This window comes from Carassius gibelio, chromosome B3, assembly GCF_023724105.1.
Source record: "Carassius gibelio isolate Cgi1373 ecotype wild population from Czech Republic chromosome B3, carGib1.2-hapl.c, whole genome shotgun sequence".
Classification (NCBI taxonomy): domain Eukaryota; kingdom Metazoa; phylum Chordata; class Actinopteri; order Cypriniformes; family Cyprinidae; genus Carassius; species Carassius gibelio.
The window spans coordinates 20,555,483-20,569,928 of NC_068398.1; the positions used below are offsets into that span (position 1 = coordinate 20,555,483).

At 38.2% G+C, this 14,446-nt stretch overlaps 1 protein-coding gene across 1 annotated transcript; it reads left to right on the forward strand.

Annotated features, from left to right (window-relative positions):
* The first annotated feature begins 208 nt into the window (after positions 1–208).
* Positions 209–12,463, forward strand: LOC127953688 (LIM domain-containing protein 2-like). The gene is made up of 4 exons (XM_052552954.1): positions 209–434; positions 8,653–8,697; positions 9,036–9,172; positions 9,356–12,463. The coding sequence occupies exons 1-4, from the start codon at positions 432–434 to the stop codon at positions 9,513–9,515; spliced, it is 345 nt and encodes a 114-aa protein (XP_052408914.1). The 5' UTR covers positions 209–431; the 3' UTR covers positions 9,516–12,463.
* Positions 12,464–14,446: the final 1,983 nt, after the last annotated feature.

A 14,446-nucleotide genomic window follows, 5' to 3' on the forward strand; every position in this document is an offset into this window, starting at 1 on the left:
CCGCGAAGTGGACATCTCAAGATATTCCGCCGTTATTCCAGTTTAGGAATTCGTGAGGAAATGTTTTCTTCAAAAGTCTCATCAGAAAATGCACCTAATTGTGAGGTGGGAGGAGAGCGCGAGGAGCTGCGTCCAATCGCGTGCGACATCCTGCTGAGTAAAAAAGGGCGTGATGAAGAGAGAGAGAGAGTGAGAGAAAAAAAAACCATCCGTTGAAAAGAGTGAGGTGGGGGTGAAAAGCACGTCAAGCTCTCTAGGCAGCTCGAACGATCACAGCGTGTGCTGGTACGTTTCAGTGAGCTCAACCGGAGTTAATCGTTTAGACCAGCGAAGGAAGCGAATGAGATTTCAACCGAGTCGCACACAGTGAGTGGATCGGACAGGGCAGCATCAACCCCATTTCTCTTCAGCAGCCTGATAAATACACCCAGATGGTGAGCTTCTCCGCTTTGATTCAGCTGCAGCTAGTGAACCCAGCGACCCCCTCGTCGTCTATTGTGGAGAGGTGCAGTCCGCTAGCGAGAGGGCTATCAACAGCTAACTGTGGGATACTGGGCTTAGACTTACGTTACTAATGTTGCAGTGATCCAGCAAAGCAGATCATTCGCTTATTTAGACATGTATTTATGTGAGCTTTAAGATTGGATACAGAAGATGAATACTAATCAGTCCTGTGCTGTTGGAGGCTAGGTCTCAGGATCCAAAGCTGTCATGTGTCTTCTTGTAAATGCGTGTGTCCAGATGAATTTAGACCGAAAACAAAGCCTTCTGGTTTTGACACCTGGTATTCGTCGACCCAGTTTAGTTCACCAAAGCTGGACCTGAACTGAAGCAGTGTTAAACTTACACGGGGTTTTTGTAACAAAACATTTTGATGATGCTTTTAATGCTTGATTACATTAAATTGCGTACTTAGCCCAGCCTGTCCGTGTCTAATGCATATTTTCTCCTGTCTGACCACATTTTCATTTATTCATCATTTGACAGACACATTTATCCAAAGTGACTTGTCGTGTATTCAGATGTCCAATTCTGTTTGTTTCTGAGTGTGAAATTATTGAGGTTGGCACTCATTACTCAATCCAAATGTTGCCTAAACTCTAGGCTGCTTTCGTAGACAAACAGCCTTTATTTTTCTCTTGGTATCATGGGAAGCAGTGACTAGGCACAGGTTTTATGTGGAAATTTATGTAAATGTTTTTTACATGTGAATCTTCTCCACCTAATGTTGTATTGGTTACGTTTGGTTTGTTTAACTCCTGCCCAGCATCAGCTGGCTGAAACCATATATGCACACGATAATTATGGGAACAATTGAAGGTCTATTGTCCAGTTTTAGATGGTTATCATTTTGATGATGCGAGGAATATCACGCTTGACCGTGATTCTGTCGTAGACCTGAGACTGCAGGAGAGCACAGTTGTGTTGATATTCATTATTATAACCAGAATGCGAGTTCTAATAGCCTGAATAATATTGAGCATCCAGCATTGCAGACGAAAAATTTGCCAGTTATTTTGTGCAACGAAAAATTGTTCTGAAAGTAGTTTTGTGTGTTTCTGGTCTGGAACAGAGATTGTGTGCACTTCAGCGACAAGGATTTGCTCACTCCCCACACCCTAATGTGAAAAGAAGAAAAAAAAAACTTGCAAAAAGCTCATGTGACAGAATTTCACACACAGAATATGTAGATGCTTTGACTTCCACATTGAAACTTCTGCATACTCCAGTCCAGGCTAGAGTGAAACGTCACAGTTTTACCGTAAACCACTACTGAATCAAACTTGAGGAACTAACTGCTGTACAATGATTAATTTTTAGCAATTATATTCAACCATTTAAGCTTAAATGTGTGTATTTTTAATCTTTAAAGGGCCCATTTATTTTGGACTTTGTTTTGGCGGTTCGGGTTCGCCATCTGCCAGTGGATTGTCTGATCAAACATATGCACGTTCTCGGTTTAATTGGCTCCACTGGGAATTCAACAGCACAAGGAAATGGTTCTTTAAGCAAATGATGTGCATAAGAGATTGCGGATGCTCAAGCAAATGGAACAAATAAACTTGAATGTGACCCCTTTCAGAGTGTTGGTTTTTAACGATGGCTTCTTTCATCGGAGGTGTCCTTCTTTGTTGTACACTGAAGGTAAAAGTAAACGGCATATAGGCCCTCAGGGCTTTCAGATGAAACGAAGCCCTGAAGATTGTGTACACAGATTATTCATGTGGAGATGATAGCCTGCGGCGTCAACTGTCCAGTTATCAGAAAAGAACGTGGAGGCATGTCATTCCAGGTGTTTCAAAACGTTGTGACTTGCAGGGACTTAAAAGTATTTGGGAAGCCCCGAGAAATCATCCAGATTCCATAGTGGGTTTGTGTTTCACATTATCTTTCATACGAACATCAGATAATTTAATCACGGGAATCTAGGTGTGTTTATCCATTCAGGTCTGTTCAAATCTGCCATCAAACGCAGTGTTTTCTTTTGTACGGTGTTGTGGCACGCTGTGCGTAGGTGATGTTCCTGTTTGAGCTGAATGTCACACACTGAGGTTCTAGTCCACGGTCTGCTCTTAGTCTCTAGACTATTCTTAGATCTCCATGCTAATGAAATTATGCCAACAAGGACTCTGGGACAGCCTCTGCAGAGTGATAATGGAACCCTTTTTTCCCTTGCAAAAACTGTCTCCTTATATGGAGACAGAGAAGAAATTAGGCTCGCTCCGTAGGCCTAAATAGAACTTTCCACTGAGTGACTAGCTGCAGTCGATGCGGTGGTTATCTGTGTGTCCCAGGCCCAGCAGTATGTCTTTTACTTCAATATCGGGTCATATATATGTATTTGTGGTGTAATATGTACTTTTTAATATGTTAATGCAGGTGTTTTGAGTGTTTAATATGTTAAGCTTGTCGAGCCCTGACTGGCATTGAGTTTAACCCGATTTCAAGACACCTCATATCGAACACTTCTAGCCTTCATAAAGGCTCTTTTGTTGCAGTTTTTTTTTCTTGTGCTAGAATGGCTTTCCTGTGTGAAAATGAGTGTGTGAAAGGGCAAAGGAGAAGAGGTTTGCCATCTCTTCCATGTTTGTTAAATTCCATTGAAAGAGCAGGCCTCTTGGCTGTTCTTCTGTGTATGTTTTATGATTTTTGATTGCAACATGCACTCCCTTCCTTGTGATAAGATCACGGTTTGGTAGATGCTGATGGCTGTGTTTTGTGAAGTACCACGAAGTGCCTAGATCAAGTTTCGAACTGTCTGAACATGTTTGAAAGGCTTCAAAAAAAGGGATGTGTCCTAGCAGTACCGTTGCAAGTTAAGATCAAGTGGTTTTCTGCTCTTTTGCAATTGTTTTGCGAAGTATAGTAAACATAAACTGAAGCTAAAGAATTTTATTTATTTATATTACTGTTGTGTTCTAGTGGTGCCACTTCAGCTTGAACAAGTGAAATTTTACACCATGCACTTTCTCTTGGTCAAAGGTGTACTCGGGAGTCAAATGAAACATTAGACTGTTCCTCTACAACCCTGCCCACAAGCCTTCTCTATAAAACATCCTGTACAGTCGTCTTCAGAATTTTTTCTTTTTTTTTTTCTGCCTAAACCCATTTACAGTTTCACATCCGTGTGTAGACTCCAGCATCAGCTTCTGTCTGCGGCTCAACGCATCGACTTTACTTTCACGTTCTTCTTTAGAAGTGTTCAAGCATTAGCATTTTCTGCATCCTCATGCAAATACTTTCACGCAATCATTCTCTCTGACACAGGGTGTTTCTGCTCGCAGCAACTTATGAAAATAAGCACGATAATGATTGGAAAAGCACTTGGGTCTAATGATACGTACGAAACAAACCATGAGGTAGAAATTTGGCTAAGCTAAACTGAAGCTTTCAATAAAAACGTATGCCACTGTTATGTATTTTGATACAAGAGTAATTGGCAGACATAGATTTTGGGCATTTGCTTTCTGTTTTATATCTCCTGTGAGTTATCCATTTAAACTGAAATTAAGCAATGCGTTGCAGTGGGGAAATGTACAAGATGACTAAATCTTTTGGAAAATTACTTCTTGATAGGCACTAGTGGAGGACGGCTAACCCAAATGTGTCAATTGGTAAATTAATGTATGTATTTTGCTGCCTGATGGCTCATTTTGCTTTTCTAGTTACAGGGAGATCAATCATGGCTTTACTTCTGCAAAAATGTGCCTTCCAGCGTCTTTTAAAACATTGCTTCTCATACATGGAGCCCAGCCAGACTCCCTCAGGGTTGCAGCATGAACATCTTATCTGTGTTGCAAGGAATCTTCTAAATCTGACTCCTTTCTCTTGTTCTTTAAGAAATAAAGAGCTTGGCACATTGTGGCAAAAGGGCACAATTGATTCAATCCATATCTAGGTTGGCCTGTTTTTACTTAAAGGTGCTGTATGTAAGATTTTGACTTGACTAAATTATAAAAGTACTATAATATGTTTGCAGATATTTAAGAAACATGCCAAGTTAACATGCTTGCTAATCTGAAAAGCAATGCTACAGTTAGAATATGTGTTGGGAGTTGGAATGTCGATCTTTTCTTTGGTTTCTGAAACTCGCCCACTCAGTTGTATTTCAACACCCCAGGTTACCAGTTGGTTGAAAACACGGCATATTTAATTACATTCATCGTCAAGTGCGCTCGTTGATGTTTGTGTTGTCAATCCAGCAACCTGTGTGTGCGTCAAGTCTGAGGAGGTTTTGCCAGGTGAAAAAACCCTCTCCAATATTTTGAATTTAGATGCAAAACCTAGTTCAACCACTCGGTGTCAATCGTACATACAGCACTAATATTAATATTCCAGAGGATCCATCCACAAGTTGGTCCTGAAAACAGATTGCCATTTACACCCATTAGTAAAAATCATCTAATATGCATGGCACTGCACGTTGAGGCAGATATTCTGTGGGCATTTGCAGTGGTACCACAAATGGTTCTGTGCATGCCAGATCACAAGATGCATTAGACACCAGGTGAACAGGGGATGCATGAGTTGCTGACCGCATGATGTTTCAGTCCACTGAACTCCTGCTTATTCCCCTGGCTGTCTGGACCCATGGGGAGCAGCTGATGGGATTTTGTCCAGCTAATGAGATTAAAGGAGCGTCTACAGTCCAGTACAATAGAGCAAGAGTAATGGAGAGTGAATGCTGTGTGGGCTCAGTATGTGGCTGTGGGAGAGAGTAAAATACTGACCTTTGGTAATCCCAGGGCATCACAGATATGTCAGTGTCTGAGAGGGGAGCAAAGGTTCAAATATGTAAACGTACTAGCCTGGGTCACAGACCATCTAATTTTGGTAGATGTTTGGTTTGCTCTGTCTTGCACTTTCTCTACTTCACTTTTTTGCACAGTTCTGTGTAGTCCGAACTCTAGAAGCTAAAAGGAGAGCAAGGTTTTCTGATGTTGAAATCAGAAAAAAAAAAAAAAAAAGAGTATGTTATCATTCAGAATTTATTCAGAATTAATAAAGTGGATTTTTCCATTTCTAAAAGTTCTGGAAGTTATTGTAACTTCTGTGATAGCGAGTTATCAATGTATCAAACTTATTTATTTTAATATTGAAATGCATAAAAATACTCTTGTCTGTGGTAAAAATAACTCATACACACTACACAGTGCCATGTTTGAGTTGCAACTTTTTTTTTTTTAATGGATATATGGCTATATCTAAAATACCTATTAGAGTATTAACAGGCCTTGAAAAAAAACACTGTCTGTGACAATGTCGGATTCCACACTGTAGTGATCACTTTATATTTAATGGCCTGATTGCATTTCCTTTCTTTTGACATTCACACGCAAGGTAGTGTTTTTGAAACCAGGTTGAACTTTAAAGAGAACATGGTGGGTTTTTTTTTTCTGAGAGTGTCGTTGTGAAATCCAGAAGAGCTGGTCATATGAACTGTAATGCAGCGATCTTCAGTGTCTCATGACTGCATATGGCATGCATACAGCACTGAAGCTTCGTCTCAGTGTGCATGTCAGCTAATGACTGATTTTTGAGGGTCCCAAGGGAGCCCGGATTAGAACTCCGCATCATAAAGTGCATCAGAGCAGAACACAGGAAGAAGATGTGTCACCACTCCTTCCTGCCACAGTGCAGACGGTTGGGCAGCAGTGCTATCTGCATGTGTGTGTGCTGAGAGAATGTGTTTTTTTTCTTCGTCGTATGTACAAATAAGGCAAAAAGAGGCAGATGGCACAAGCTGAGATAGTACCCAGCTCCATTGCTTTGTGTGCTTCTCTTGTGTGTGTATTAACGCTCACACATCTCTAATCCCGTTTTTGCCACCATTTCAACTGTGACTGACCCAAGCATCTTTGTTATGGATTTAATAGTGTGTGTGGCATAATTTTATTGCACTTCTGCTAACTAGAAGACAGATTTTTTTTTTTGTTATTATAAATATTAATAATAGAATTGTGCTTTTAAATGTAAATGGTGATCTTGATATTTATGCTAAATGCACACAAATATGTAAATCTCTCTGGCAATGGTTTTGAAACAAACGTGTTACACAAATGCTCTAAAACAGGAAGTGGGTTGAGGATTGTCTTGCGCTCAGGGTGTGTTGTGACTTTATCAGATAAAGCTTAATCATGTTGGCTTCTCGTTTTACTGCATAGCATTGGCTAATACAAGGTAAATGGTTCTTTATTGACCGGAGGTGACTAAAGTATACATTGTACAATAAAACACTTCACAAGCCGATACAGAGACACTTTGCACTTCCTTTCGCAACACGTGGTTTGAGATGTGTCAACAGTGTTACTTTTATTCCGTTCTGAAAATTGTAATGCTTTACGCGGTATATCTATTGAATGCATTTTATTTGTATTTGTATTTTTTTTAACATCATGGAATGTAAACAAAAATGTTGTTGTTGGCATGTATGTTTGAAAAAGAATATTAAAATTATACAAATTCTTAATAAATAATTAAAATTACTGCACTTTATTCTTCTAGTTAATTACATATAGTAGTTAATGAATCACAAAATAGCCTGGTTTCACATTGTAAAATGAGGTGAATAATCCTAAGAAAATAATAAATGAAAGGATGCATTGATTCAAGAGAATTTGTTAGCACTCTGAAAAAAAGTGACATTTACAGTAAAATTCAACCTGCTGTATTTGCCAGACATTTACCATTAAAATATATATATATATATATATATATATATATATATATATATATATATGGTCGCAAAATTTCATGTTTTACAGACTTAATATACCAACCTATTAATGTACTAACGTCTGTTTTGTACCTTACACCGATGACCACCAAAAAAATCTGGTGATGGGTCACATAATGCATCAAACCTCATCACAAACAGATTTTCCACAAGTGGAGAAAGTAAATATGAATATTAAAGATGCCCAGTGTCATTCACACAGAGACTAAACACAATCAATGAAATAAGCCAATAAACATTAATTTAACAACACTAGATGCTACTGATAAGAAAAAAAAGAATAAAAAACATATTTCAGTGAAAAAATTCCAAAAGCCAGTATAAAATAAGTATTTTACTGTTAAATGACATTAAATGTAATTACAGTTATTCATCTTATATAGTACGGAAACTTAACCAATTAACAGCTTTTCTACTGTAGCATTTTTACGGTCTTAATGTTAAAATCTCAATGATTTTGTACCTGATACTGATAATGTTCTTGTAAGCAAATATTATCATGTTGAGATTGAGAGGTTGTAATCTCATTTCCGGGCTTTGATCGTATGTGAGCGAGAGCATGAAGTCCCTCTGGATAATGGCTGTAATTTGTGGAAAGTGGTGTTATTGAATGTCTGATGTGATATAATGGTCATTACTGATGCTTGCGCTGCCTGTCTGAGCCAAGCAAATTAGAACTAGAGCTACATCAAGAACAACAACAATAGATCTGTGTGCGATTCAAGCTCTAGATTTCGACCAAAGAGACAAGTATAGCTGCTGTAGTGGAGGTGGAGATCTGCTCTTGGCTTTCTGACAGACCCGAGCAGTTACATAAAAACCTGTCCGCTCCGCAGATGATGCATTTAAACATTTTAGACTCTCTGTGGGTCTGTTTTCAGAGTATAGTGTTGCTGCTTCAGTGTTGTTCAGGTGTGTCCCAAGCCCTGGCCCTGTCATTAGCATTTTGTCCGAAATCTTTCGTAGAAACGCTTGGTTCTTAAGTTCCCAATCTCTCCTGTGTGTAATTTGGTGGCCTGTTCAGGCTGGCAGCCGTTTCAAATATTTGGTGCGGAGTTGACCGTGGGACATGGCTTGTGTTATGTAATGTCATATTGTAGCTGTAGACTGGCTGAACCCGAAAGCGTGTGTGAGCAGGGTCTTTATTTCTAAAGTGTCACCAGGCTTATTGTTCGTTGATCCCTCTTCATGCATTTGTGCATGTGGCTACACAGACAGAAGGTGCTTGTAAGAGCATACGGCCAGATGGAGGGACTGCAGGGAGATTCTTGGACTGTGTCAGGTTAAAGGACAGATGATGGCGGGATTATGCTGTGGTGTTCACCAGGCTCGGCCTAAAAAAAGTTTTGCCACGGGTAACCTGATTTAAGACCAATGCCTTCATCTTCTTTCTTTCTTTTTTTTTTTTGTTTCAGGACAACAGGAACGCGTCTGATGACAAGCCCGTTCAGCGTTCTAAGGTACATCACTTTGTTCACATCCTTCTTGTCTCTTCTTAATCTTTTCCACCATACCCAGCATTCCCTCTGGTAAAGCATTCGATTTTGTTAATCCATGGGGTTTTGAACATGATTATATATACGTATACGTATTATTTTATAATAAATTTCATAAAAGATGAAGTGCATTTTAATAATGCATTAAGTTTAAATTAAATTTTTTACTTCTCTAGACTTATGTCTGTAAGATTTGTACTAAGGATATATGCTTATAAGGACAAATAAAGCTTCAAAACGAATGAAAGTAGGTTAATATGTTTTTGTCTCATGCATGTCTCTATGCTTGCGTTTCCTACCAGTCTTTCGGTTTAAAGACCCAGAACGAGACGTGTGCAACATGTGAGAAAACGGTTTATCCGATGGAGAGATTGGTGGCCAACAACCTCATCTTCCACACCACGTGCTTCTGCTGCAAGCATTGCAACACCAAACTCAGGTTAGTCACTTCCTCATCAGCACAGCCTGAGAAAACGCCCAAAACTACAGCAGTTGAACAAAGAAGTCTTCTTTTTGAGAAGTGACTTCCGACACTCAATTGTCAATTTAATGCACTAACATTTTAGAAATATTTTTTTTTTTTTAAGTATGTATTTCTAACGTTATCTTGTGCGCTCTGCAGTCTGGGGACCTATGCAGCGCTGGCAGGGGAGTTCTACTGCAAACCACACTTCCAGCAGCTCTTCAAGAGTAAAGGGAACTACGACGAGGGCTTCGGCCGCAAGCAGCACAAGGAGCTCTGGGCCTCCAAGGATGCAGAGAGCATCACCAAGACCGCATAATCCTCAATGATTTCCAAAGCACCTTTCTCCTCCCTATCCAATGATGATGACCCTTTATATACTCTGCCCTCATCAGTACACGCATACACACACACACACACACACACACACACACACACACACACATTTCAAGCACACAAGCAGTTGATACAGGTTTCTCCTCTTATCACAACACAATCACAGATATACCACCACGTGATAAGGTTGATTAGCTTCCCCCTCTGTGTGTTGTTGTTCATTTTATTTTTTTGTCCTCCCACCCTTCCTTCTCTGCTTGGTTTTCATTTTTATTTAGCTTTAGAAAATGCCTTTTTTTTTTTTTTGTAGTGTTGTGGAGTTAACAGTTAGTTGATTGTGACCAAAATCTTTGCGTCCCTATAGGTGGGATGATTCACTTATCAGCGTCATTACGATCTGTTTGGCAGTACTAGTGTCGATTTGGTTTTTGTTGGTTTTCGGTTTCAAGATGGTTTAGATTATACACTCAGGTAAAGATTCTGGGTTGTTGCATCAAGATTCTTCAGCAATCTCTTATGTGCATAGTGAACCTATACGTTTTGTTTTATGATCGATATATGTCCCTCACTTCAGTTACAGAAATCTGTACGGTTTTCAAACTAAATGGCTTAACAGCGTCCCCTAAAGTGGGGAAACTTGATTTTAATTTTTTGTCTTTAATTTTTTGGCTTTGCTGGCGCAGGGTATTTTATCTGTGAATCTACAGGGTTACACTGTACTGTAAAGAACTCACTTGAGTTCACACCCCCCTATCTTTTCATTCATTTTTTTTCATCCTTGTTTTATCTTCTTTTGACATTTAAGAATTGCTATTTTGACAGATCATGTCAAATCTATGATCCAATCAGACAATATCAATCTTATTAAGCATGAGGATCTTTTACCAAATGTAGTTGTAAACACCACATTTGCTCAGATAACATTTAACTTTACTGAATATTTACCACTCTAAAATTAATTTGATGACAAGTTAAGATTTAGACTTGCTGAAACGTAGACACAGTCTTATATCAGCCATAATTTCTGGCGCCCTCTAGTGTTTTGGATAATATTCTTTATTCGACCTAACGCTTGTTATTATTTGCCATCTATTGATGCCATCTAGTGATATCCATGCCCGTTTTATTAAACATAAATATTCCTTGCATATCTTATTTTAGTGTTTAATATTGTTTCCTCAGTTATTTCTTGTAAAGGCGTTTGTAGATAAGTACCACTAAGCTGAGTGAATGTACTGTGATGAGCTGTAGTGTGTACATATGCCTTGCTGCATGGGACCAAGCTTGTTCGACAAAATTAAGATATTCACAGGGAACTAGGTCTCAGACGAAGTTACATTTTATGATGCTTTCCCCCACGCCCCGGCCCCCCAACTCCACCACTTCCTGTCATCGCATCAATTTTTTTTGACTGTTTCCTGTGGGCTTCTCTGTGATGAGGTTTTGTGGGACTTTGAGCACATACGTATCCGTGTGGCTCGGAAGCATTGCTCAGGAATATGGATGGGTCGCAGTGATCCAGCAGTGTCACCCTAGTGTTCATTTGTTAAAAGCGGTTGTTCACTAAATGAATCATCTTTACACTCTAAATCCACAAACAGTCGGCAGTTGGGGTTTGAGCAGGAAGGGGGTTCTGTACATCTGAATGAACACTTCCATCCCAGGTTTAATATGCACACATCAGCGTGAAACTGTGACTTGTGGCCATAAGCTGTGACCTCTCCAGAGGTTCATATAGTTGTGCACAAACATCATTAATGCCATCTTGTTGTTTCTGTTTTAATACTGCTTCTTTTTTGGTTTTCTAGTGGAATGTGGTAAAGCTGTTCTGATAAGTCTGTATTTGTTAAATGCCATAAGGAAGTGGTCTGTAGATAGTTTTGCCTGTAGTTTTAGGGCCATGATAATGGCTTGTTGTGTTTGCAAATGTCTCGTCTGCCTTCCAGTGCAATGGCCTTTTGTCTGTACGTTTGAGGAGATTCTCCATTTAGACTTGCTAAGCCATTGAATATTATACAAAAATGTTCAACAACTTGAATGCCACACAAGTCCCTGTGTGTGTATGTTTAAGATGACTGTGAAATTGAAATGCATTGCGAGGTTTAGATGACTTATCGAAAGCTCTTGGCATGAACGGAAATAATATTTTCATATTGAGCCTTATTTTAGTTGCTTTTTTATTTTTAAGAAGCCTTTGTTTTCAGCTTCCTATGAGTCTTTTTTTTCCCCCCAAATCATCAGCTTTTTTTAAATTTCATAATCAACTTTCCCGCTTTCTCTCTGTAAATGATTTGGTCTTCTTCCCAATGCATTTTCTTTTCTGTCCAAATGTGCTTTTAATTTTGGAAGAAACTTTTCACAGACGCAAATCACTGTGTTTATGCCAATTGTTGGTTGGGTTTGCACGCAGTGCGCCAAGGTACAAATGACACAATATCCTGCAAACGCTCACTGTTTTTATAAACTACAGAAGTAATAGGAAAAAGGTACGCTCTCATTTGCTCTTTTCTTGTGGATTTGTAGTTCCTGAAATGTGTGAGTGTGTCTTTGTAAATGTATGGATATTTAAGGTTGCAATAGATTATTTTTAAATGCCGTTGACTCTATCTGCATGCGTTGAGTGAGGAGATAAATGTACGCAAAGTGTATTACTCTATATCTAAAACTTGATCAGTGGAACAAGGTGGCCTTAAAGCAGAGGGAGGTCTTGGCTCTTTACTTGTGTCTTTTGTCTCCCATTAGGTTTATTTTTGTCTCAGTATTTTTATCAGCCCTCCAGTTCAACTGCTACAAGAATTTCTAATAAAATATGATTTTGCTTTCTTTCTCTTGCCACAGTTTTTTTCTCATCTTTTTCTTTTCCTTTTAATTTCTCATTTTTTGTACACCCTTTTGGAGAAAAACAATAAACGATATGCTGGTGTTGATCAACCCTTAGTTTGGATGTTTTTTATAGTGAAGAAAATAAAATGTTAGTGCAAAATATGAAAATGCAAACTGAATATTTAGCTAGTTGCCAAGGTAATATTTCTTTTATATATATTTATAATATATATATATATATATATATATTATATATATATATATATATATATATATATATATATATATATATATATATATATATATATATATATACATATATATAATATTATTGATAATCTTTTTAATAATTGTTGTACTACTCTTAAACTGAAATAAAAATGTATAAATAAGTATGTGTTAAGAGAAAAAACGAATAAAAATGAAAAACGTGGACAACAAATTTTACAGAAATCAATTCTCAATGGAAATTCTTAAAGTGCTATTTTTTTTATTTTTAAGATTATAATGACTAAAATGTATTCAAAATATAAAAACAGTACAGCAAACAATGGGCATATATAGTAGGGCTGTGCGATATGGACGATTTTTTTTTTTTTTATCAATTTTGCGATTTCGATTTTAATCACGATTTTGTCATAAATGCATTCAGTATAATTTTTAAACCTATTTCCAAAAGAAAACCAATGAGAGCTTTGTCAAATGTCTCTAGAACAGACATAAGTCAAAATAATCACTAAGTAAAGATGTCAAACAAAATGTCTAGACATGAAAAAAAAGAAAATAAAACAAAACCGTGTTCAGGGATCTGTGTTCAGGGTGTTATATGTTTTGCCCAATATATTTATTGCCCACGGGCCACGTACTCCATCTGCAGTGCGTATAAAGTAATTTATGTGTAAGCGGTTCAGAAGCAGCAACGAGAGTGCATTATTGTAATACGAAAGCACATTAATGCGCGAGCGCGAATCTTTCCACTCGCACCAGTGATGCGCGGGTCAATGCCTAAATGTTTAATAAAGGTTTAATTCGCTCATTTTGGATCAACCCGCGCATCACTGACTTGCACGCAGATTTCCTTTGCTCTGTTATCAAAACCAGATGCACGTGCTCAGATCATAGACTGTATAAGGCTCAGATACATGCTGACTTACAACGTGTCTCCTCTCATTCAACCTGTGTCCTGTGCACTCACAACTCTCTCTGCGCTCACGCGCAAGATATTAAATCTTTTCGCACCGTTCTATTTATAACCTTTTCTTTTCTCATCTTTTTACTGCGTGCAGTGTGAACGTTCTGATCCGTTAACATGGCTCAAAAAACAAACAAAAAGGCTGCGCATCACAGACAGTGTGTGAACCTGGAGTTAGGCATATGCCCAGTCTGCTCTCAGTGCTCTGCTCTCGCGCTCCACTCAGGTGCGCTGCATCCTGATTGGTTCAGATAACATACTGCAGGAGGTCAGGGACGCGGAAAATCGTGCTATAAAGCGATTTAGAAATCGCGCACACTCAAATCGCGATTTTATTTCGATTTCGATTAATCGCACAGCCCTAATATATAGCGGACAGCAGAGAAAATTTTATATGAGGTGTTTATTCACTTTTTAAGCACTTTCATTTGTAATGTTTATTTACAAGTAACATGAATGTTGTGAATAAATACTTGTCCCAGATACAAGTTCAAAAACGTTCTGGTGTGTATATGTTAAATGCATCACATTACTCCTCTAAATATGGAAACTCTGGTAATCTCGCCCTTTGTTAATGTGTGTGTGTGTGTGTGTATGTATATATATATATATATATATATATATATATATATATATATATATATGAATTGTAAGTTAATTTCTGAAGTGTGGAAAAGAAAGGGTAGTTTTCAAAAATCTACACTTATGAATAAAAAAATTAGCACAACAAAGTTGTTAATCAAGTAGTGTTGCATAAGTCCTCCAAGCTTAACTTGTTTATAGTTAAGAAGATTAACCTGAATAATAGACACAGGACATTCCGTTATTCAAGTGAGACCAAAACAGCTTTGAATGGATACAGATGAAGAAAATGCGCTCAATGTGGTTTCAATCTCACT